Source organism: Oncorhynchus nerka, linkage group LG22 (assembly GCF_034236695.1).
Source record: "Oncorhynchus nerka isolate Pitt River linkage group LG22, Oner_Uvic_2.0, whole genome shotgun sequence".
Lineage (NCBI taxonomy): Eukaryota > Metazoa > Chordata > Actinopteri > Salmoniformes > Salmonidae > Oncorhynchus > Oncorhynchus nerka.
The window spans coordinates 40895820-40922791 of record NC_088417.1 but is presented as its reverse complement, the minus strand read 5'-3'; the positions used below and the strand labels follow the sequence as shown (position 1 = coordinate 40922791).

The following is a 26972-nucleotide window of genomic DNA, read 5'->3' as shown; positions in this document are numbered from 1 at the left end:
ACGGGCCTTCTTTAGACTGGTTGAGTATCTGGAGCATCAGCATTTGTGGGTTCGTTTACAGGCTCAAAATGTCTAGAAACAAATAACTTTCTTCTGAAACTCATCAGTCTATTCTTGTTATGAGAAATGAAGGCTATACCATGTAAGAAATTGCCAGGAAAGATCTCGTACCACGCTATGTACTACTCCCTTCACAGGACAGCGCAAACTGGCCCTAACCAGAATAGAAAGAGGAGTGGGAGGCCCCGGTGCACAACTGAGCAAGAGGGCAAGTACATTAGAGTGTCTAGTTTGAGAAACAGACTAATGTTCTCAAATGGCAGCTTCATTAAATAGTACCCACAAAACACCAGTCTCAACGTCAAGAGTGAAGAGGTGACAGGGATGCTGGCCTTCTAGGCAGAGTTGCTGAATAAAAAGCCATATCTCAGACTGGCAAATACAAATAAAAGATCAAGATGGGCTAAAGAACACAGACAGAGGAACTCTATTTCTGATCAATTTGATGTTGTTTGAATGGACAAAAACGTTGCTTTTCATTCAAAAACAAGGAGATTTCTAAGTGACCCTAAACTTTTGAACAGTAGTGTATTTAATTAGGCAAGGAAGTTAAGACCAAATTCTTATTTACAATGATGGCCTACCCCAGCCAAACCCAGACGATGCTGGGCCAGTTGGGACTCCCAATCAAAGCCAGATGTGATTCAGCCTGGACTTGAACCAGGGACTGTAGTGTCACCTCTTTCACTGAGATGCAGTGCTTTAGACCGCTGCGCCATTCAGGAGCTCTGAAGGACAAAGACAATTCAAATGTAATATTATGTCTATATACAGTGTTGTAATGATGTGCAAATAGTTAAAGTACAAAAGGAAAAATAAATAAACATAAATATAGGTTGTATTTACAATGGTGTTTGTTCTTCACTGGTTTCCCTTTTCTTGTGGCAACAAGTCACAAATCATGCTGCTGTGGTATTTCACCGCAAAAATAGGATTTGTTTTCTGATTATTTGTGAATCTGTGTAATCTGAGGGAAATATGTGTCTCTAATATGGTCATACATCTGGCAGGAGGTTAGGAAGTGCAGCTCAGTTGCCACCTCATTTTGTGGGCAGTGTGCACATACACTAGCATGCCTTCTCTTGATAGCCAGGTCTGCCTTTGGCAGCCTTTCTCAATAGCAAGGCTATGCTCACTGAGTCTGTACATAGTCAAAGATTTCCTTAATTTTGTGTCAGTCACAGTGGTCATATATTCTGCCACTGTGTACTCTCTGTTTAGGGCCAAATAGAATTCTAGTTTGCTCAGTTTTTTTGTAAATTCTTCCCAATGTGTCAAGTAAATATATTTTTGTTTTCTCATGATTTGGTTGGGTCTAATTGTGGTACTGTCCTGGGGCTCTGTGGGGTCTGTTGGTGTTTGTGAACAGAGCCCAGAACCAGCTTGCTTAGGGGGCTCTTCTTCAGGTGCACATCTCTGTAGGTAATGGCTTTGTTATAGAAGGTTTGGGAATTGCTTCCTTTAAGGTGGTTGTAGAATTTAACGGCTAATTTCTGGATTTTGATCATTAGCGGGTATCGACCTAATTCTGCTCTACATGCTTTATTTGGTGTTTTACGTTGTACACAAAGGATATTGTTGTAGATTTCTCCATGCAGAGTCTCAGTTTGGTATTTGTCCCATTTTGTGAATTCTTGGTTGGTGAGCGGACCCCAGACCTCACAACCAAAAAGGGCAATGGGATCTATAACTGATTCAAGTATTTTTTGCCACATCCTAATTGGTATGTCGAATTTTATGTTATTTTTGATGGCATAGAAGGCCCTTCTTGACTTGTCTCTCAGATTGTTCACAGCTTTGTGGAAGTTACCTGTGGTGCCGAGGTATGTTCAGTTTGTGTGTGCTCTCGGGCAACGGTGTCTAGATGGAATTTGTATTTGTGGTCCTGGCAACTGGACCTTTTTTGGAACACCACTATTTTTGTCTTACAGAGGTTTACTGTCAGGGCTCAGGTCTGACAGAATCTGTGCAGAAAGTTTAAGTACACTTAGGTTGGAGTCATTAAAACTCATTTTTCAACCACTCCACAAATTTATTGTTAACAAACTACAGTTTTGGCAAGTTGGTTAGGACATCTACTTATGCATGACACAAGTAATTTGTCCAACAATTGTTTACAGACAGATTATTTCACTTATAATTCAATGTATCACAATTCCAGTGGGTCAGAAGTTTACATACACTGTGTTGACTGTGACTTTAAACAGCTTGGAAAATTCCGTAAAATTATGTCATGGCTTTAGAAGCTTCTGATAGGCTAATTAATTTGAGTCAAATGGAAGTGTACCTGTGGATGTATTTCAAGGCCTACCTTCAAACTCAGTGCCTCTTCGCTTGATATCATGGGAAAATCAAAAGAAATCAGCCAAGACCTCAGAAAGAAAATTGTAGACCACCACAAGTCTGGTTCATCCTTGAAAGCAATTTCCAAACACCTGAAACACCTGAAAGAACCACGTTCACAAACAATAGTACGCAAGTATAAACACCATGGGACCACGCAGCCGTCACACCGCTCAGGAAGGAGACGCGTTCTGTCTCCTAGAGATGAACATACTTTGGTGTGAAAAGTACAATTCAATCCCAGAACAACATCAAAGGACCTTGTGAAGATGCTGGAGGAAACAAAAGTATCTATATCCACAGTAAAAGGAGTCCTATATCGACATAACCTGAAAGGCAGCTCAGCAAGGCAGAAGCCACTGCTCCAAAACCGCCATAAAAAAAGCCAGACTGCGGTTTGCAACTGCACAAGGGGACAAAGATCGTACTTTTTGGAGAAATGTCCTCTGGTCTGATGAAACAAAAATAGAACTGTTTGGCCATAATGACCATCGTAATGTTTGGAGGAGAAGGGGGATGCTTGCAAGACGAAGAACACCATCCCAACCGTGAAGCACGTGGGTGGCAGCATCAGGTTGTGGGGGTGCTTTGCTGCAGGAGAGACTGGTGCACTTCACAAAATAGATGGCATGATGAGGAAAGGAAAATAGTGAATATATTGAAGCAACATCTTAAGATATCAGTCAAGAAGTTAAAGCTTGGTCGCAAATGGGTCTTCCAAATGGACAATGATCCCCAGCATACTCCCAAATTTGTGGCAAAATGGCTTAAGGACAACAAAGTCAAGGTATTGGAGTGGCCATCACAAAGCCCTGACCTCAATCCTATAGAACATTTGTAGGCAGAACTGAAAAAGTGTGTGCGAGCAAGGAGGCCTACAATCCTGACTCAGTTACACCAGCTCTGTCAGGAGGAATGGGACAAAATTCACCCAACTTATTGTGGGAAGCTTGTGGATGGCTACCTGGAAAGTTTGACCCAAGTTAAACAATTTAAAGGCAATGCTACCAAATACTAATTGAGTGTATGTACACTTCTGTCCCACTGGGAATGTGATGAAAGAAATAAAAGCTGAAATAAATAATTCTCTCTACTATTATTCTGACATTTTACATTCTTAAAATAAAGTGGTGATCCTAACTGACCTATGACAGGGCATTTTTACTCGGATTAAATGTCAGGAATTATGAAAAAACGGAGTTTAAATGTATTTGGCTAAGGTGTATGGAAACTTCAGACTTCAACTGCAGGTGCTGCTGCAGGCCCTCCTTGGTTGGGGACAGAAGCATCAGATCATCAACAAACAGTAGACATTTGACTTTAGATTCTAGTAGGGTGATGCCGGGTGCTCCCCCAACATCACTTTACATCAATTTGCATAGCAGACCCTCATGCCAAATTGAGTCGAACATTTTTTTTTTATCAACAAAGCGTAAGAAGACTTTGCCTTTGTTTTGGTTTGTTTGTTCGTCAGTTAGGGTGTGCAGGGTGAATATGTGGTAAAAAAACAATTTGACATTTGCTCAGTACATTGTTTTCGCTGTGTAAATGCACGAGTCTGCTGTTAATGATAGTGCAGAGGATTTTCCAAAAATGGTTGTTGATACATATCCTCCGGTAGTTAGTGGGGTCAAATTTTACTCCACTTTTGTGGTTTGGGGTGATCAGTCCTTGGTTCCAAATATTGGGGAAGATACCAGAGCTGAGGATGATGTTAAAGAGTTTATGTATAGCCAATTGGAGTTTGTGGTCTGTTTATGTTATCATTTCATTTAGGATATCATCAACCCCACAGACCTTTTGGGGTTGGAGGGTTTGTATTTTGTATTGTAGTTCATTCAATGTAATTGGAGAATCCAGTGGGTTCTGGTGGTCTTTAATAGTTGATTCTAAGATTTGTATTTGATCATATATATGTTTTTGCTGTTTGTTCTTTGTTATAGGGCCAAAAAGATTGGAGAAGTGGATTATCCACACATCTCCGTTTTGGATAGATAATTCTTCGTGTTGTTGTTTGTTTAGCGTTTTCCAATTTTCCCAGAAATGGTTAGAGTCTATAGATTCTTCAATTACATTGAGCTGATTTCTGAAGTACTGTTCCTTCTTTTAGGCTCAGGTTTTCTGGGTCTCTATGTTTTTGGTTGGATAAGTTTCTCAATTTCTTTCTTAGGTTTTTGTATTCTTCATGAAACCATTTGTCATTGTTAATTTTCTTAGGTTGTCTGCTTGACATGTTTAGATTTGATAGGGAAGCTGAGAGGTCAAATATACTGCTTAGGTTTTCTACTGCCAAGTTTACACCTTCACTATTACAGTGAAACATTTTGTCTGGGAAATTGTCTAGAAGGGATTGAATTTGTTGTTGCCTAATTGTTTTTTGGTAGATTTCCACACTATTTTCCTTCTATCTATAGCATTTCTTAATATTATTCAGTTATTTTGGCTCATGATTGAGTATAGCTCTGTTCCAAGTAGAGTGTATTTTGCTGTGATCTGATAGGGGTGTCAGTAGACTGACTGTGAACACTCTAAGATACTCTGGGTTGAGGTCAGTGATAAAGTAGTCTACAGTACTACTGCCAAGAGATGAGCTATTGGTGTACCTACCGTAGGAGTTCCCTTGAAGCGTACCATTGACTATGTACATACCCAGCGTGCGACAGAGCAGCAGGAGTTGTGACCCGTTTTTGTTGGTTATGTTGTCGTAGTTGTTTCTAGGGAGGCATATGGGGGACCCAGCGTGCGACAGAGCAGCAGGAGTTGTGACCCGTTTTTGTTGGTTATGTTGTCGTAGTTGTTTCTAGGGAGGCATATGGGGGAGGGAATGTGTGCTGAGGGTGTCAGGTTCTTGTCCAGTTCTGGCATTTAGGTCACCACAGACTAGTACATGTCCCCGGGCCTGTTGATCTCCCCCTCTAGGATGGATAAGTTGTCATCGTTAAAGTATGGGGATTCTATTGGGGGGGATATAGGTAGCAAACGAGGACATTTTTTCTCTATTGGGATAATTTCCCAACAGAGACATGTCTTTGATTGCTACTGACACGGCTTCTCATGAGGCTCGCGCTAGGTGAGTGAGACACACCGGGTTTATCTATCTGGATCCCTGAGGGATGTTTCCGTGTTTCCTCCTGGACGAATGCAGGGGAACAATGCTATCACCTGACCGTTAGAACTGGGGTCTCTGGTGCCATGCGCACCGTGGAGTTTGGGCTGAGAGCAAAGGCTACAGCCGTTTAACCAGAGTGACAATGCCACCATCTCCAAAACAAATAAGAGAGGGTGGAGGAGCTGGGATTTAGCAGGCCAATGTTTATGACCAGTAAACATAGGAGAACATGCCAGGTCATGGCAATTTCATAACACATAACAGGCCACGTGAATACAGAGCGAGGGATGAAGGGTGTACGGCGTGACATATCTCAAAAAGTGTTCATGCTTATGTTTCTCCGTTCTTATTTGATCTCACTCGCTGTGTTACAATTCCACCGCAAATTGATAACAAACGCTTTGAGATGACGTCAAATTCGGAGGTGAAATCGAATTACACCTTTGCTTCCAAAAAAAGAACACCTAGGTTTAAGCAATACGTGTCAAGGGATAGGTGTGTGCCTGCTGAAGTGAATACGAGGGGGTTTGATTCAAACCTTTTGTACGCTGCTGTGGTACATTCTGATTGGTGAGTTATTTTCTTTTCCCGAACTGTCACATAAGCAGTTCGCTCCTTTACGTACCCAAGCTGCTTATTGAAGACAAAACAATAAACCCAATGGTAGCTGATATCAATGGCAGAGATGAGAGCCACGGCGCCATGTCTGCTGGGATTGCCTGGGATAAACCTGCCTCAGCCTGCTCTTTATCGCCAACAGCACCTCTCGCTCTCAATTATTTGGCTGCTGTCACAACAAATCAATCAAATTATCGCTCCAGGACAGTGTGTGCAGCTGCTCCTATGGCATTGCTAGTTGCATTAGCTTTGAAATGTATGAGGTCTACATTTTATCACGGTTATTTATTTAATGTCACTCTCTCCCTTGCAAGTCATCTTACAACAACAGCAAAGTTGAATCATTAAAGGAACGGCGTGGATTACATACTGGTGGGAAACACTTCAAAATCAACAGGAGAAGGGAGAGGGGCTGGGATAGGTTCTATTGTATTGAGAACGGAATAGATAGGGGTGTTGATCTAGGGGAATTATGGGAGTAATAAAAGCCTCAGAAGTCTCTCTGACATAAAAATACTCTATCTTGATGTACTCATCGCTAGGATTTTTTTTTACCAACACCAATCTGTTGTAGTCATTGTAAGTATTCTTATTATTCAAATGTTTACTTGCCGCAAAGTGCACGCACACACACACACACACACACACACACACACACACACACGCACACACGCACACACGCACACACACTGTATGAAGCACTGTACAAATGAAGCTGAACGACATGTTTGAAATGCACCAACTGTGCCAATGGTGGAATGGAGTAAGGAAGGGCATAGACAGGTATTTCCTTTAAATCCCAGTGTTTCTGGGAGCTGTGGTGAGCTAACCTCTTAAAGGAGCGGTGGCGTACACCCAAACCGTCAGCAGAGTCGGAAAAGATGGAGTCTGACATTGACTAGGGAATGTACCCCCCAGGAGTCCACCCTTTGGCGCTGTAATGAGAGGAGTGATTTCCATAATTTGTATCGTGTTAACACCCACTCACAACATGAGAACGCCACCGATTGCGTTTGAGCGTTTTCATCAAACCAGGGAGGAGACATGTCTTTGATTGCTACTGACACGGCTTCTCATGAGGCTAGCGCTAGGTGAGTGAGACACACAGGGTTTATCTATCTGGATCCCTGAGTGATGTTTTCGTGTTTCCTCTGGACGAATGCAGGGGAACAATGCTATCACCTCACCGTTAGAACTAGGGTCTCTGGCGTCATGTGCACCATGGAGTTTGGGCTGAGAGCAAATATGAACGGGAAACACTTATAAGAAAGGGGTTTGTTCAGTGGAATTGAGTCTGGAATTACTGTCGAGTGAGTCCTAGAGAAAATGCGCAGACAAATGATGTTTCATTCATTTCCCTCCGCTGAGCATTACATTTCTGTTTCATTGATACAGTACAACTTACAATACAAGGAAGGATATCTTGCATGGCCAGTTACTGTAGGCCCTCTGTGCAATAAAGCTATGTTGAAAATCCAATATAAATATTGTCAGGGTATTAATGTGAGTAATCTATCTTTCCTAGAATCTTATATTTAGTTACTTTTTGTGCAACTGTGTTTTGTTTTATTTACATATGTAATGACTTACAGTATACAACAGCAATATAGTAATGAAGTAACAACCAATTATGTTAATGAGCCAATTAATAAATAAATGCATCATCACATAATTGTAGAAACAGCATGACCGTAACCTAGTTTGCAGCTAAAATAGTGTCCACTCTATCAAAAAAATATACTTTCTCCCTCGTTTAGTTTCAATAGGAATTTGTTTGTACAGAATGCTTCCTGGCATAAATCATTCTGACAAGTAACAAGTTACACTGGGTGCTGCTGTGTTTACCGTTTCCGTGACAAGATGCTGCTGCTCCGTTTTATTTAAGCAACAGTTCCAACCTTACTGCACAACCCCATTACAATGATGGTTATTCATCACTCCTCTCTCTCTCTCTCTCTCTCTCTCTCTCTCTCTCTCTCTCTCTCTCTCTCTCTCTCTCTCTCTCTCTCTCTCTCTCTCTCTCTCTCTCTCATGGGCAACTTTGATGGGGTGGGGGCCACAAAATAACGGAACTGATCATGCAAACACCTTGCAAGCAAAACATTTTAGTGGACAGCGAAGATAAAACAATTATGTGTGAAAGATATTTTCCTGCAATTCTGGGACAGAGAGAAGATTTAGAAATGTTATAACTAATTTAATGCAATTCTACTCATTTTGCCATGGGGCAGATATTTATTTAACATGATAACTGATGATCAATGGGCCACACCCCGGTCGGTAATTCGACCATGCTTACTACAAGATTAGATAGCTGGCCACTAGACTGACTTACCAATAAATAAAATAATTGGCCAATTGAGTGACTGCTGATGCGAAACCAAATTTCATAATTGCACCTTGTGTATTGTATTATCCTAACTCTCAACAGTAAGTTGAGACCCCGACTAAGTCAGTTTGTAAGGGGCCCCGGACACAGTCAAGACATTTGGGGGGGGGGGGGTGAAATTGGTCCGTGGGCCTAAAAATAGGGGGCCGTGGGCCAACAGTTGCCCATCTCTGCTCTAGAAGGATCTTAGACAAGGTAAAAGCCAGGGGTGTTTAACAAGAGGTGCTTAGCGGGAATCTCTTGGTTCTCACATTTCCCTGCTTGTCTCATTTGTAAGAATGTTTTGCACCTTGCATAAAACTAAAGCAGATAGGGGCGAACAATCTGATTAAATAGCCAGTGTTGATAGAAAATGCATACTTTTTAGCACTATATTTGGGCTTCTGTTAAAGCCTATGAAAACGTGGACTCCAAAAGTGGAATCCATCCTGAATCCCTCACCCTCCCAAAGACAAACAGCTATTAGCTGATCGTTAGCCATGTCAATAGATTTAAATAGAGTCAAAGGTCTTCCTGCAGTCTCATTACTGTGGGCTAACAGCTGTATGTGTCTGATCTGATGCTAATTAACCAGCATAGCAGTGTTACACAGTACAGTACAGCAGGGCTGTAAAACACACTTGCTCCTGAGGTCGTGAAATGAGCTGGCTGCTGGCTCTGAGCTCAAAAGGGGCAATGACTGCATTAAACGTGTGATTAATCAGTGTTGATGGGGACTGGCGTGAGTAGCGAGGAGAAAGGGCGAGGGGCGAGGGCAGGGGCAGGCTGGGGCCGCCTTACAGAGGTGCTGTGCCAGCAGGCCTCATTTAGCCGGGCCCTGATGCGCTCCGACAGGGGAGAGTGGAGGAGCGGCGCGTGGCCGGAGGGCCCCGGACACAGTCAAGACATTTAGCTTCACTCCTGACTCGTGTCACTTTCTCTTCACGGAGGTCCCTTCACCGCGTCCCCCTCAGATAGGTTGGGTGGAGGATGTGGGAACAGCCAGTCTGTCAGTACTTCTGTACGCTTCAAATTCAACTGCCATGGAGGCATTTCATTGTTTAACTTTGTAACCACCGGATGATGAAGTATAGCAAGTGATTGAGGACCAAACCATCTGTTATAAAAGGATGATTGAGAGGTGTTGGTTTTGTGCCTTCAACATTATGACAAGGCGTTTGTCAGTCGGTTATTTCTTCCTCTGGCTTGTCCCACATACAGTGTGAGAAGTTGTTGAAATGTGAGACAGACAGACAGACAGCCTTTTGGGCCCCTTATCGCCCCTTGCTCCAGGATACATTGGAGGGGCCTCAGTGGCTAGATAGATGTGGGATTTTTTAAAAGCTCGCCCCGTAGCGATGATGCACGTTGTTATTTATGCATGCTTGTGTCCATTAGAGCTTCTATCTTCCTTCACATTTCCTCACTCAATCCATCCGTCCATCCATTTCCTCACATGAGGGGAAAGGGAGGACTCCTTTCTCTGCACTTTGTGCTGCCCGGGCATTATTGTAATCTCCACCAAAAAACACACTGCTTTACATGCAGCCTGGCATCTTTTTACATTAGCGAGGCCCCTCTCCATGCAACATTCATGACTGATGGTTTCCCCATCCATCCCTCAATCTAATGGTATAAAAGAGACAATGTTTTAAACATGAAAATGGAAACCATTTACAACTATGATCAAAAGAAAACACTTGCGCACTAAAGTTTAAAAGGCGAGGATAAGAACAGCTATGGATGAGGTGAAAAAGAGAGGAAATAGAAGAGGGGAGAGTACAGTGCACTCTTATGGAGAGAAAAGAGGAGAGGGAAGAGTACAGTGCACTGTTATGGAGAGAAAAGAGGAGAGGGAGAGTACAGTGCACTGTTATAGAGAGAAAAGAGGAGAGGGGAGAGTACAGTGCACTGTTATAGAGAGAAAAGAGGAGAGGGAGAGTACAGTGCACTCTTATAGAGAGAAAAGAGGAGAGGGGGAGTACAGTGCACTGTTATAGAGAGAAAAGAGGAGAGGGAGAGTACAGTGCACTGTTATAGAGAGAAAAGAGGTGAGAGGAGAGTACAGTGCACTGTTATAGAGAGAAAAGAGGAGAGGGAGAGTACAGTGCACTCTTATGGAGAGAAAAAGGAGAGGGGAGAGTACAGTGCACTGTTATAGAGAGAAAAGAAGAGAGGGGAGAGTACAATGCACTCTTACGGAAATAAAAGATAACTTCTGTTATTACACCAAATACATGCATTGTCAAAATGACTGTAAATGTAGTCTCCCACCCTGTCCTCTATAGGTTATCTGCTGAGGCAGCCCTCTTACCTTGCAGGTTCTGTAGGGGAAGCGTCATGATGCCCTGTGCGGCTGCTGCAGCCACCAGGCCCTGGATATTGGCGGTGGGCAGGGAAAGCACAAGACCCTGCTGGCCTCCCAGGTGGCCGCCCGTGTTGAAGGGGATGAGGATGGGCTGGTTCAGGCCTGGCGACCCCCCGGCCAGCTGCTGGGCCACCAGCAGAGACTGAAGAGAAAGACACTGGGTTACAAAAATATGTTGACATTAGTATGCATAGTAAAAACGCATAGTAAACGGTGATTCATGTATTAGCATGCATAGTAGAGAGAGGTTACGTTCGCATCACATTTCACCCATATGTTTATGAGGGCCTCGGGATAATGGAGTGAACCATTCATAAAAATACATGAAGATATTCCCCATCAGATTCATCCGAGAGGAATCAACGGCCATCACACATGCAACCCACATTTCACTCAAGTGACAGAGGTGCTCTATAAATCAACGTGTTGAATGCTGTTGTTTTTTTTCTGCTGACATCTGTGCTTTGAAACATGCCACAGTCAGAGTGACAGTCGGAACGCAGTGCTGCTTGCTGGCGTGCGGGGAAAAGGAATCCAACTCCAACCTTTGAAAAAGAGCCGTGCATTTTCCATTCAGACGGATGCAGAGTGGTTTATATTTCATCACAATGAACACACTTCTGGTACCCTAGAATCAGCCGTTGAATTGTTCCCCCAAGCTTTCATAAATATCAGCACTTTCCCCGTTTGGTGGGAGATACAGTACATCACTGACTTCATGTCAGCATTCACTAATATTAGTCAGAGTAGAATCGGTGCAGTCATAGACACAGACGCTACGATATGTTATCTGAAGTATCGCTAGAAGACATTTGGCACAGTCGAGGAGCCGTTCAAATGTATTTTCACAGCGAGCAGCTCTGCAAATATACAGCCACAAACACATTTTGTAGCACAGTGCTCTGATCCCGGGTTTATTGACACCAGATGTGGAAATGGTTGTAGCACCGGAATACAGAGCAGAGTTAGGACACCCAGATATGTATTACATTTGATATATCATCTATTAGTTCACCAGTTTGTCAGATACAGACTTGATTCTCATAGTGTCATCAGGGGGGAAACAAGCGTTCTGCATCACGTAAAACCACATTCCCAAAATAGCTGCTAGTGTCTCTACATACAGGGCATGGACATGGAGGAATGCATGGCTCCTTTGTGTCCGAGCCCAGCCTAACTGCTCTTGAACGTCTCAGCCCCTGTATGCCTGTAGTATGCCTGTAGTATGCCTGTAGTATGCCTGTAGTATGCCTGTAGTATGCCTGGCTGCCCTGTGGCCTCGGTGCTGATCCTTCTCCGCTTGACACCTCCACACTAACCTGAGCCCACGAACCTTTAACGGCACTTGCCAGCTATCTGCTTCTGTTTTGCATGGGGCGCCTGTGGTGAAGGAGCGGAAGGCGGCGTGGAGAGGTCGACTGGTGTGAACATGGCACCATCCTCCCAGGCTTGGTGCTGCTGGGTGACAGCGGTGTCACTAAGATAACCCGGCGCCGTGCGGAGAGCGATCACCAGTTTCGACATAATCCCAGTTTTAGGAATGTGATGTTGCATGGGTTTAAAGCCAAGAGGCTGGGTGAGATTGGAAGGTAAACACTAGCATTAAAAAAAGTTACAAATCGAATTGGATCGTGGATTTGTTTGTCCCACAGCTTTGATCAAAGGAGACCAGGGACGAAGCTTGAAATGAATAGTCACTGGCATGGAGAGACCTTTCATTCTAGCAACTGTGTCATGTGAATGTTTTATGTTTTATATAATACTCATTACCGTAGGTTTAAAATGCTGAACATTTTCAAAATTCACAACAATTATAGTTTGCTTTGAAACACTATAACAAATCATAACAGAAACGAGAGACACGGGTTGACTGCTTTGAACGCGTTCAAAATGACATTTTGTCATTCGCTTTAAATAAGGAATTAGTCATTTGAGTGAGCAAAGAAGAACCATCAGGACATTAACAAACGGGGCCCTTTCGTCAAGACAAGTCACATATGTTTAATCTCGCTTTTTAACGTACATTTCACGTCGAATTGTGGTGGCATATAATCAAAGACAAGTCTTTGAACATTTGATCTTGAACATTTTGATATTGAAATGAAATGAGATCCCTTCCCCTGACACTGAAGAGTGATACATGGAAGGGAATGATATTTTTTTTTAAACACAATTCTAAATACATCAAATGTACTTCTGATTTATTATTACAGGCACGTGTCTGCCAGCTTCAGAGCACTTCAAGTAAATAAGACCCCTTGCTATTTGTCTTTAGGCTGTGTTTGTTTCTGTGCGACTCGTGGCTTTTGTGATGGGAAGAGAAGGATAGTTCCGAAATATATTCCATGTTTCCCTAACTTGCTTCTGTAAAACGTGCAAAGTGTGCATACTAATTGAATCGGAAAAGCTAGCCCCTGACCGCCACCACAAAGTGAGCTTCAATTTCCAGAACATGAAAACAAAACTGTCCTTTTAAAATACCAGACCATTACTGTAAACAGCCCTGTCTGCTCCCTTTGGGTGTCAGTGTGAATAGTTCTGCATTATTTTCCTTTCTCCGTGTTTGTCTTGCCTGTCTCTCCAACGCAGGTCTAGTGGGGATGGTGTGGTACTGCCTTAGGCATGGCTGACAGCTGAGTGTTGAGGAGTGGGGTCGCCCAGGGAACAGGCACATGTTCTGGTCCAAACCTAAATAAGGTACCCTGCCTCTCTGCATGTGTTCTGGGTGGAGTTGGATGGGGTCCTGGATGGGTCTGGGAAGGGCTTTAGACCTGGATGAGATACGCTGCCGCTCTGCCCAATAGGGGCCAGCAGGCTCTACCATCTGACCGGAAGCCCATAGCAATTGCCCATAATCACAGAGTTTGTTATCCTAACTGTGAGTGGGAAACAGGGGGAAAAGCGGATTCATGTTGGGTAAACTACCTTCGGATAATGCCGGTTCGCACAATATCCGGCTCCGAAGTGAGAATCTATCAAAACATATTGATCCCAAAATAGGAGAATTGGTTATGGCATGGGGAGCACCCTCTTTCTGAAAACTGTTAGCTTCACCGAGACTGTACTGACAGCATTAATATATTAGACAGACTGTTGGGGGAACAACCTTCTGAAGCTTATAGGGACTGGCACAACTAGCTGCACTAAAGCATTTCTATTTTGTCTGATAACCTTGTTTACCATTCATGGATGAAACAGCTATCATGTCTCTCATTATCAGAGTGGCTTTAATCAGTCTGGTTCTCTGTATTTCATTCTGTTGAGCTGAGTGAGGTAATTCAGCAGGGAACTCAGTGAATTAGTCTCTCACGTAATCCTCTTTTGTTTACCCTGATGAGGATTGATTCAGTTGCGGAGCCCTTATTGAGTAACACTGAGTGATGTGTCCCAAATAGCAGCCTATTTCCTTTATCGAGCACTACTTTTGACCAGGGCCCATAGGGCTCAGGACAAAAGTACTGCGCTATACAGGGAATAGGGTGTAATTTAGCACGCAGCCACTGAGTGCTGGGAGAGTGGCCTCGTTAGGGAAAGGGAGGGAGGGAAGCCCTATGTCTGCCTGGCTGGCTAGCTGTTCACACTACTGGGTTCAGGGAGGTGACAGTGAGACAGGACTAATGAGATAGATATTCATTAAACAGGGCTGAGCCACCAGGCCAATAAATCCAATCACATAGGCTGACTGTCGTATTGAGCTATTTATTGGGATGCCTGGGGGCAGATGGTGCTTGTGTTGGCGTTGAAGGGGGCAGAGGAAATGTAAACAACTCACCATTTATTCAAAAAAGATATATGTTCATTAAGGTCACATGTCGACTGATTACCTTTGCAGAGGATTTGAAATCCCTCTCAGATCATTTTCATGTTGTGTTGTGTACCTGGTGTGATTGTGTGTGTGGTGCTGGGCGTGTGTATTTAGGCGCAGGTCAGGAGGAGGTGACATGGAGAACCACTCACCTGTGGTCCTACTGGGTAGGCTGGGTGAGACTGACCCAGATGACACTGTTCTGACGGGCTGTTGCTGGCATCAGACTGGACAGAGCCGTCACGGGCTCCTGGGGGAGCGAAAGAGAGATGGGGAGAGAGGGGGAGGGAGAGAGAGATTTGAATCCCCTGTAACATCAAAACAATCGTAAAACATGCACAAAAAAACGCATGCACACACAGACAGAGCCAGCTGTGATCACACAGCCTCAAGTACGAAGGGGAGAGGATTTTGTGTTTAAGTGTTTTATCAATAAACGTACTGCCGCCGTTCACAATCAGCCCTGAATAAATGACCCGTCAGCTGAGAGGCTCATTGACGGGGAGACGGCGCTCCGATTACAGCGGAGGGATGAGGGATGGATGGCCATGGCGCTGCATAAACTGTGGTCCCCGGTTCCGCATTATTCATCCATTTGCATCGCTGAGTATCATCGCCCATCTACCCCCCCCCCCCTTGTACCACAAGCAGCCTTGCGGCTATGAGACACCATTAGACCTGTATGCTACGAAGCCACAGCGGAGTACGGAGGCGCACATCAGACATAGACATGATAATAAGCCTGGCCTGCTGTGTGATGTGATGGCTGGAGGGAAAACAAAGCCACTCAGGGTGGGTGGTGAGACACTGGCTGTGTCTCAAATGGCACCCTATTCCCTATGTAGTGCGCTACTTTTGACGAGGGCCCGTAAGGGTACTATTTGAGCCACAGATACTGACCATTCCCACTGGGGATAGACGTCAGTTCAACGTCTGGTTTTGATTTACATTTGGTTGAGTTCTCAACGAATGTGAATTCAACATGAAATCAACAAAACATTTCACCATGTCATTGGATTTAGGTTCACAAGTTGGGTGAAAAAACATGAAATTATTTTGTTTGAAATGACATGTTGAGTCAACCAGTTTTTGCCCTGTGGGTTTGACTCTCTCAGCATCTCTCAATAGCTCAAGCTCAGTTTGTGGGTGATTAATCCCAAGGGTTTTGTGTGATAACATGTTACTAGAAAAGTGCATTGCCGCCATAGTACATTCTTTATAGGTCCCTTCTGCTTAGCTATTGTATCTTGTACACTGCAGATTAGACATTCAACTTTGTAAAAGTATCTTCAATCAGATAGTTCAATGATAAACTATTTGCTTTCGTACCACATGGGCTTGGATAACTTTCCTAACGTCCATGCTTTACAAAAGTCCAGTTCATTGACCAAAGAACGTAAGCCTCAAATATCACAAGTCAATAGAAGTAATCAATACAAAGATCTCATCAAATTGATCTTTCTCTAAATGCAGTCATACATCAATGGTAGGCTACCACACAACAAATTCAATGCATTGTACCACAACACATTCTAACTCACTTCCCTCAAAAACTTCAATTCAAGTTTGTAAAAGAAGTACACAAATCATGGAAAGTAGGAATGTGAGTGGGAGAGTTCCAGAGAAAGCCAAAGAAAATGAATACACTTGTCTATCTCTTTTCAATTTGGGCAATTTACAAGAGGACTATTGAAGAAAAATCATTGTTTGACCTTCGAAATTGAATGAACAAACTTCAAAAGACTAAAATTAGAAAAACCAAGAACATTTGACAGACACACCGTCAAAAATAACGGTTTAAAAAAGCATTTTGTTCATGAATTCTAAACTTAACTGGACATAGGCGTGAAAACGTGCACACTGCGTTTGAGAGTTCCAAGATCTCATTGCCGGTTGGATGTGTGGGACTGGGACTGAACAAATGTGCACATTACATCCAAAACTCCACTCCGCCACACAACATCATCTTATCTATACATAAAATCCAAATAATTGGTGAATGGCATGACCCATCAAATAAACCTTAAGCATTTGAGGCTTGATTTAATTGCCCTGGGGACAAGTCCGCATTTCGAGCTGGTTTCTACCTCTGGCTCACTGGGCCTGCATCTAGATATTGGTTCACATAAACCCAAGCTTGTCAACCCTGCAGTCACTTAACATTAGATGGTACAGTCTCTTACCAATTTCACCCATAAAGAGTCAAACATAACCCGACCCAATGCCTTTAATCTTTGTAGAGAAGGAAAAAAAACTATTGGAAGACACTATGTCTTTGGCTTTGAACAGCGGAACCCTCGTCTCATCCTAACTCAGGGGCAAACATTCAAAAGAGGTTCAAATAAGTGCATGATGATGAGCCTGGTTAAGAGTGTCTCTTATTTCTCACAGCTATTCTATATGGCATCAATTCACCCCTTACTACTGACTAAATGTTATGTCTTTGAAGACAAGTTTCTTCACGGAATGAAAGGCGGAATTCACGAGTGAACTGAGGATCTCATTCATATTCATGAACATATTAGACATTATCCAATGACATAACTAGCTGCTAATTCATTTAGACAACAGGGCCTACAAGCCTGCGTATCGTCAAGTGTCACATCAGAGAACGACAACCTTGACAGTGGAATTGAACAAAGGCAGCAGCAGTTCCTCTAATTAGCAGATATCCAATTCCATCTCAATATCAGAGATGAAATAACAACGGCTTGACTCTGGCATCCCCCGCTAATCAGAGGGATCACTCTGCTCTATTATTGATGAGCGAATCAGAGTTTACAGAATGCATGACAAAACCATCAATAAGTAATGAACGTATGGCTCATAAATGCAGTGGATGCAGTGAATAATGTATTCCGTTTGATAAGCAGCGCAGGGGGGGGCTATGGCTTATTCAATAACTGCTGTATGCCTTTCATTGCGTCATCTCACAATAACTTAGCGGGATGTTGAGAGAAAGCTTGATCCCCTTGCAAATATCTGTGACGTTAACACGTTTAGCTCGGGGAAAGGAATCGATAATAAATAAATGCACATGCACTTTTCCCTAAGGTGTTTGGGTGTGATTTCTTTAACCAAATTTTAAAGCTGACAGGAGAAATATCCAGGGAGGCCATCTTCAATTCCCTTTTATTACGAGGTTCTTTGTTCTTTGAAGTTATTTTAACCCATTTATATAATGTGAAGGTTTCTTAAGTGGATTCCAATACTGGCACATGGAATGATAAAATGTTTGCTGATAGGAATGTTTGATGAAAATGTTATACATAGACTAAGTTTAGACTGACGATTTTAAACATAGACTAAAGGAATTCCTTAACTATTGTGTGCACAAAAATCTAGCACTGAAATTGATGAATGTGTTCACTATATTATTTTGAATAACTACCTCTCTCTGTCACATAGACTTTGCCTTGACCGTAAGGAGCTTATTGCTTGTTAATATAAAATCCCATTTTGTAACCTATTTGTGCCGTTTTTTTTTTTACTTAACCCAAAACTATCTCCCACTTTAGTCTAACCACTGTCATCTGTTCTACACTTTACAACTAGAATGATTCCTATTTTAGTGTTGGCGGGGGCTCTGAGGTGGCTTATGGTGCGGAAATATTCCCAATATTGGACACTACACAAATGATCTTGCATTGATCACCTAAGTGGCGACTGGAGAGACACTTTCAAATGGCAGAAGGCTTCGTATGGGGTGCAAAAGAGCTGCATTTATTTGCCATCATCCGTCGCTCTCCTCAATACAGAGGGCTTCCCCGAGGACAACATAGCACAAAACAATAAGTCCGCCATTTCATAAAGCAATCAGTTTGCCACCTACTCTAATGCAACAACTGTTTTACCCATTGACCATCTCAATGAAATGGGTGCTATTAAAGGCTTTGTGTCCCGAGTTAGCTTTTGCCCCAGTGCATTACTGAATCTAGTTTGTGTCCATAAAAGAAATGTTCACATTTAAGCTGTTTTAGTGGCGATTCATTATATAAGTTGTCAAATGTGGGAGAGAGAGCTGTGGTAATGGTTCACGCTTTTCAAGATCAACCAGGCCATCAACGCCCCAACCCCCCCCCCCCCCCCCCCTTTTAGTAAACTCTCTTTTTAAAAAGCTGGGCTGAGTGCATGTTATTTCTTTATGGAGCTGGTCTCACATGACATGTAGTATATTCATGACAAAAATATGTGTTGTTGTTCCTTGTCATTGTTTAGTGCTAAACAAATGAGGGTGAACGCTCAGGCTGCACCAATCAATGGAGATTCACTGATGATGAGGATCAGGGCATCATACTGAGGCCCGGAAAAATGACAAGTCACATCATACACAAGGTTTAATTCTGTCAATACCAGACCAATTGTGCTGGATTGTTTGGCCATTGATTTCACTAATGCTGCTGAAATGGCTGACACGGCATAGCTTTTATGGGATTGGCACACGGACAAGTATTCACACACGAGAGAGAGAGAGAGAGAGAGAGAGAGAGAGAGAGAGAGAGAGAGAGAGAGAGAGAGTTCCTACTCATACTGTATAATACTTCAAAAATGCCATGCAAGAGAAGGGCCAGAGCATATACAGTACTGGATAGTGCACTACAGTAGGCTATAGTTAAATCTGAGTGGCAGAACATTACGTGCTCAAGAATGTTATCCCTGTATCCCTATGTGGTAGCAACTTGTGTTAGACTCCAGACTTACAAAGTGTTTTTCATGTCATTCTTCTGTCTTTCATTGAGCACACTAAAGCCCTCAACAATAACCCTGAGTATAATGTGCTGCCAATAACCCCGGGTCCTCTTTGTTAGGCTCCCTGAGGATGAGCAGGAAAGTAATACGCTGTTTAGAGACCCCGAGCGAGAGGAGAGGCTGGCTGGTTACAGGTCAATAGCGTTTTTGGAGTCGGAACACACCAGAGACTGACTGTTGAGTGGTTGGCTGCCTGTAATACCATTAGCTACATTATAGCCCGCTGGAGCCTGGAGAGCTGTCATTTCCTTAATTAAGGACCCGGCGTAGGGGCTTGGTGGTCAGGGGCCGTGCCAGTCTCTCTGGGCTCTTTACATTGAAGTTTGATTTGCTGGAGTTGCAAGGGGCTCCAGAGTTTACAGGCAAAAATATCTTATTCATTAATTATTCCACCAATAAGTGGACTTGTGTAGTCAAGGGGTCGGTTCTCAAAGCAAAGTACAGGGAAGCGTGGATTGTTTTTTTTACCACAGCAATTCCTCAGCCACTACTGGAGTAATTACAATACCACATTGGAAAACATGGGGGGAGAGAGAGAAAGAGACAGGGAGAGAGTGGCAGAGAGAGAGAGAGAGTAAGAGAGAGAGGTGGAGGTACAGAGACGGACTAATGTCTCTGTCTTCCCAGTTTTTACAGGGTAAAAACTACGTTTTTGAAGTGTCGACTCCACTGTTGCTGCTCAATGGATAGGTACTGGTCATTGTCAGTATGTCAATGTATCTGATAACAAGGAAGTAGCATCCTCCCGTAGCTATCCTCTCTCCCATGGCCATGGGTTTCCCTCCAACAGGCTCTCTGAGACAGGGAAATGCTCTAGGCCTGCTCGTACCTGCCTCTCCCTCTGCAGTGAAGGGGACCAGGAGCTGAGGAGGCTGGAGAGCACAAGAGGGACAGGATGAAGTGAATTGGAGAGGAGGGGGAATGTTCATCTCAAAGGTCGAGAAAGAGAGGGTGTGATGAAGAGAGAGAGAGACGGGTGGGGGGGTGGAAAGGAGGAAGAGGGGGAGAGTTAGAGAGAAAGGGAGAGGGCATTTGCGCAGGCAAGCTCTCAGGGGAGTAGAACACTTTGCACATGAGCACATCTGTTGCGGCCTCTTCTCCTCATTCCCCTAGCAATGTCAACCTGATTACCTCAGGGTTGAAAGAGACAAATAACAATCCTACATTATTCCTCATCCTTTTATGTCCATCAGCGCAGCGTGGATGGTGAAATCAGGGCCTGCCTGAGAGGGCTCTAAGCCTGTTAGGAGATGAGGAGAATACTGAGGTGCCTCCCTCTCTATTGATGGGCAACTCTTTTAAATGACTTAAATTATATTTGTGGTAAATAAGATTCAGCCTGATCTGGTGCCCCCTTCATCCCTGTCCTGCACGAGGGTCTCTTTTCAGCCATGGCCCTCTGTCTGCATCTCCGTCCAACGCGTTTTCTTCACAGCACTGGTTTTAATTTATCTTCCTTTACCTCTGTCTCAAACAAAGGAAACGTGTGGAATAGCGCGGCTTCATGTTCAAAATGGCAAATAAGTGACTAACAATTATACGCTATTCATTCCAAAAGTATCAAGGAAAGAAACCGTTATAGCTATGTGAAATATTCACAATCCTAGAATTACTATAGGCAGAACATAGACAGCACATAGTATGTACGGAGAATGCAATGCGTCCAAAGAGCGGCAGCCAGTGGCGTCTGTGGGTGGAGACGGGGACGGGGACAGGGGACGGTGCGGGGGGTTACTAGACACCCACATGTCACACTTGACACATCACCCCCCTCACCCGCCCTAAGGCTATCCAACACTAACATTACTGCTGCTGGGGGGGGGTTCAGAACTGAGAACCGGCCCTCCATGCTCTCTAACAGAATTTCCCCAGCAGCACACAACATCCTCATAGTGCCGTCACGCTGCGGAGGGAGGGGAGTGTACAGGATCGACTATTGCTTTGAAGCCCGTAACTCCATTCCCCAAGAAAAGAAGCGTCACAATGTTATTCCACATCCTCAGATGTGAAGGGGGGAGAGAAAAACGAATAACTTCTCGCTAGCCTGGATCTCCACACACCCTTTTCTCTTCCTTCAATCTTCGGTTTCAAAGGAAACGAATCTGCCAGAAGGACAGAAGGTTATGCATTAGTACTGGTCATTGCTCAAAGAGGGAGAGCTATAAATAATAAAGGGTTGTGAAGGACACGCGGACTGTAGGATGGATACATCTCCGGTTCACGCCTCACAAGTGAAAGACAGCGTTGTAATTTCCATTCCTGAAAACGTGACCCCTTTCCCAGCTTCAATTACATCCCTACAACACCGACCGTGTCAACGCCAAGGAGTTGCGACGTTTCTTTGTTAGTCCGACATGAAGAGCTGGTTGATCTTGTTTATGGAGACTATGAAATACATTTTTCTTTGAAAATTGTTATATTCATCTCAAAAAGACTGAGCATGCAGAGAGCAGAATGAAGTGCATTTTAATATTCATTAAATGTCCTCTACCACTGGCAAATGTGCCCTCAATGTAATTTACTCCACATTAAGGTTAACAATTCATTTCTACAGTATATGCACAATATATTGGACGGATTATAATGTCAGTCACTTTGACGTGCTCAGTGTCACCAGGAATGTAATCTACATGACCGGGGTGTCTATTTGTAAAACAGATGACCTCTGCCTGTCCATCTCAGAAAGAGCACCTCCTTGTTCCTCAATGCTATCTGAGCTGTGATGGTGACGATGGCAAGGATAGCACACGATCGCTCTGGGCGCATTAGCGAATGTATTACACCTGCTCTATAGGGCACGCATTAAGCCGCTTTTCAAGTTTGCGGCACAGACATCTGAAATCCTCATTAATGAGATCCACCTCCTGGGGAGAAAGACTCGTAGTCCTCCCCGGCTCTCGGCCTTCTTTATCCTTAGGTCTTATTTACTGTTACCGAGCCGGTCCCATTTGCACACTTGCCTCTACCACTTTATTACTTAACCCCGGCGCATCAGAACATTACAGGCCTCTTTGCATTAGCAAGCAGCCAAACAGCTCCACTCACTCACCCTGCTCACTAAGCTGATTTACAGAAAGAAAATGGTGAGTGTGGAGGGATGCCTCCAGCCGTGTGTGTCTGTGTATGCAGAGGGGGGGAAAGGGAAGTTGAAGGGAACGAGGGGATAAGGAAGAAGTAGGAGATAGTTGTAGAGAATGTTGGTATGAAATGAAATACATGCCGATCCTAATAAAAGTGAACAGGTTCTTCCGAGTGATAACCATATTTTTATATTGGTATTAAGGACAACTATCACAGTGATCCAATTCACTTAAGTGATTTTAGGGAGGTACTGTACAGTAGCTACCGGATTGTAAAAAAAAAAAGCCCACATTTAGTCATAAATATCTTATCTTATCGCAATGAATGACTAACTGATCTTACGAAACACAACAAATAAAGACATGTGAGTCTTTCTAGGCTTTTTCTTCGGAATGACCCCCAATCGCATAAATCGATAGAAGATGATTTTTTTCTCTCCTCTTTTTAGTCTGTAGGTGACCTTTCTGAAAATGTTCCTCCATTTTGGCAGAATCGGTATAAGTGCAGGCCATTTCATGTAGACAGTAAGTGTATGAAATGAGTGGCCTTGTCGTTCTAGCCAGGCTGTTTTTGACGGCATGATGATGGAAGCGTCACATCCTAGGGAGAGTAAATGCAAACTGACAAGAGGAGCCTGTGGTTGCGGAATATAATACCGAATTGTGCTCTGAGTGTCTTATTATCTTGTCTGTTGATGTTTGAAAGGGGAGATTTGCTTGAGAGCGGAAGACAGAATCTGTACACAGCCCAGCCATCTCGCCCTCATGCCGGGGACGAGCTTTCCCACCTAACATCCACTTTTCAGGATGTTTGTGGTGCCTCGTGGCTTTTGATAGCTGGAGTGGAAGACTATTTGCACAGCCATGAGGAATTAGCTTTTAAAAAGGAGAGAAACCATTTCACCAGTGAAACGAGCATGGCTGGGTGTGGTAGACAAACATGACTCATTACGCTTTACAAACAAACATTACCAATGACATTGTCTACCAGTGTTTCCTTTTATACAACCGCCTGGGCCCTCACAACTAGGTTTGCAAAGAGACTGGTCATTTACCAAAGTTACCGGAATCTTCAGTAATTTGGTAATTAACAGAAAATCCACTCCAGGACCTTGAAATGCTTATTTTTACGAAGTCACTCCTTTGTTGCACGGGGGTGTGTTTGGGATCATTGTCATGCTGAAAGACCCAGCCACGTTTCATCTTCAATGCCCTTGGTGATGGAAGGAGGTTTTCACTCAAAATCTCACGATACATGGCCCCATTCATTCTTTCCTTTACACAGATCAGTCGTCCTGGTCCCTTTGCAGAAAAACAGCCCCAAAGCATGATGTTTCCACCCCATGCTTCACAGTAGGTATGGTGTTCTTTGGATGCAACTCAGCATTCTTTGTTCTCCAAACACGACGAGTTGAGTTTTACCAAAAAGTTATATTTTGGTTTCATCTGACCATATGACATTCTCCCAATCTTCTTCTGGATCATCCAAATGCTCTCTAGCAAACTTCAGACGGGCCTGGACATGTACTGGCTTAAGCAGGGGGCCACGTCTGGCACTGCAGGATTTGAGTTCCTGGTGGCGTAGTGTGTTACTGATGGTAGGCTTTGTTACTTTGGTCCCAGCTCTCTGCAGGTCATTCACTAGGTCCCCCGTGTGGTTCTGGGATTTTTGCTCACCGTTCTTGTGATCATTTTGACCCTACGGGGTGAGATCTTCTGTGGAGCCCCAGATCGTGGGAGATTATCAGTGGTCTTGTATGTCTTCCATTTCCTAATAATTGCTCCCACAGTTGGTTTCTTCAAACCAAGCTGCTTACCTATTGCAGATTCAGTCTTCCCAGCCTGGTGCAGGTCTACACTTTTGTTTCTGGTGTCCTTTGACAACTCTTTGGTCTTGGCTATAGTGGAGTTTGGAGTGTGACTGTTTGAGGTTGTGGACAGGTGTCTTTTATACTGATAACAAGTTCAAACAGGTGCCATTAATACAGGCAACGAGTGGAGGACAGAGGAGCCTCTTAAAGAAGAAGTTACAGGTCTGTGAGAGCCAGAAATCTTGCTTGTTTGTAGGTGACCAAATACTTATTTTCCACCATAATTTGCAAATAAATTCATTAAAAATCCTACAATGTGATTTTCTGGATTTTTTTTTTCTCATTTTGTCTGTCATAGTTGAAGTGTACCAATGATGAAAATTACAGGCCTCTCTTATATTTTTAAGTGGGAGAACTTGCACAATTGTTGGCTGACTAAATACTTTTTTGCCCCACTGTACATGTGATAAGGCCAGAGAGAGGGCCAGAGATAATTACAGACACCTGTGATAATCTGAAGTACCCAAACGGGCCACTAGATGACTCGTGATAGATTATATAAAATCCTTGAAAGATACCAAAATTCCGGTAGCTGGTAAAGTTTCCAGTAGCGTACACTCCCTTCGCAAACCTACTCACAACAATCAACCAAATTCGAGAACCCCAAGAAAGTTGACACCTTCACTTCAATCAACACTTTTCCCTGCAGAAATCAAACTTCAGTAAGTATCCACTTAACTGTAAAAAAAATCCTACCAAATCCAAAAGCATCACTGTACTCTATACAAAGCAGTTCCTCACAAATAACCTAACGGAACCTTAACTCTCTCACTTTGTTGACACAGGAATAGTCACTGAATAAAGAATCACTGAATATCATTCTCATACTCTTTTGGTTATTTTCCTCTGCTGCCTCAACAAAGTTAGCACTTAACAAATTATACTTGGTGAATTCTGAATATTCACTCTCTATAGCTCCTCGCATCCCAGCTGAATATAGACACTTTCAACCATACAGCCAAGGACATGTGTTCGTTGACCACCGCATGGATATTTTCAGATTGATGGTGTGAACCTGTATTGTGCATTTTCTGACAAACACCACTATTATGTGTACATTGAGTACATTGTCACCATTCACCAACATACTGATGAAAATGACACACAAAAAGAATAAACTTTCCTTTGCTGTTCTATTAATTGAAACTGGCAACACTGTGAAGAGTCGCCTCGAGAAATGGGTGGGAGGTTCTTAAGTCCGTCAACAGCAAATAACATTGTGTATTTTTGTCTAATACCAGGGACTTCTTAAACCAAATAAAACCTAGAGTATCTGAACTGGCTCATATGACTAGCTCAATTACCGTTATGCAGAAAAGGGGTTTGTTCAAAGAGCTGAACTTAATACATACATACTCAATCCCGAGGGTGGTGTGGAGATACATGGGCAATCATAGCTTGAAATAATTACTATAATTTTCGTGGATAGTGAGTTGGGGTCAAAATGTAACTGAGAATATCAAGAGTCAGGATTTCTCTAAACATCCCAAATGTTCTCTACTTGGACACAAAAATGACACAACAATACATTTGAGAGGGAAACGCTGGAGCATTGGAGATTCACACACATTATCACCCACTTTAAACAGCGGGTACCGTAACTTGAAGACTATTCATTGTATTTCTGATTAAGAAGAGACGCATATCCATACCGTACCTAGAATAGGCCTACTGTGCATGCATCTGTTGTCTACGGCAACGGAGACTCAAGGAGTCTGATAAGAGAACATTGCCCTACACCCACATCTAAGGCTAAGAATAATACTGTAACATAGGCTACACATGCATAAACAAACGTGTGTGTGTGTACATAGATGCATATACAACCTTGGCATATCATTAGACTTTTACCTTCCTGTAAGAAACCATCCTCCTGTCATCCACTATGCCCTGTGACCTGCATGTAGGGGAGCTGTGCTGCTTTGTCAGAGGAGTTGAGCTCTCTCTCTCTCTCTCTTTCTCTCTTTACCATCTCCTGACTGCTCCACATATCCTGACTGTCTCAAAGCTGTGCCTAGTCTCAGGGCAAGTGAGTCGTGCCAGCCTGCCCAGAGCCGCCCCCCCCACCACCCCCCACCCCGGCACAGCCTACGGGCCGAGCCATGCCATCCCTCCATTGGCCTCACACAGAGACTACTGTACTTCCGGCGCCGACAGAGATGGCCGCCTCGCTTCGCGTTCCTAGGAAACTATGCAGTTTTTAGTTTTTTACGTGTTATTTCTTACATTGGTACCCCAGGTCATCTTAGGTTTCATTACATACAGTCGAGAACAACTACTGAATATAAGAGCAACGTCAACTCACCATCAGTACGACCAAGAATATGACTTTCCCGGAGCGGATCCTGTGTTCTGCCTTCCACCCAGGACAACAGAATGGATCCCAGGCTGCGACTCAAAACAACGACGTCGTAAAAGAGGCAAACGAAGCAGTCTTCTGGTCAGGCTCCGGAGACGGGCACATCGCGCGCCACTCCATAGCATACTACTCGCCAATGTCCAGTCTCTTGACAACAAGGTTGATGAAATCCAAGGGTAGCATTCCAGAGGGACATCAGGGACTGTAACGTTCTTTGCTTCACGGAAACATGGCTCACTCGA

The 26972-nt window shown here is 43.5% G+C and overlaps 1 protein-coding gene across 1 annotated transcript in view; it reads right to left on the bottom strand.

Moving 5' to 3' along the window:
* Positions 1-26972, bottom strand: part of LOC115104531 (POU domain, class 6, transcription factor 2-like) — a 117923-nt gene that overhangs the window by 78556 nt on the left and 12395 nt on the right. The window contains exons 2-3 of the mRNA XM_065007152.1: positions 14824-14921; positions 10813-11023 (exon numbers count right to left, since the gene is read on the bottom strand). Of these exons, the coding sequence (XP_064863224.1) occupies positions 10813-11023; positions 14824-14921 (309 nt within the window). The remainder of the gene's footprint in view (positions 1-10812; positions 11024-14823; positions 14922-26972) is intronic.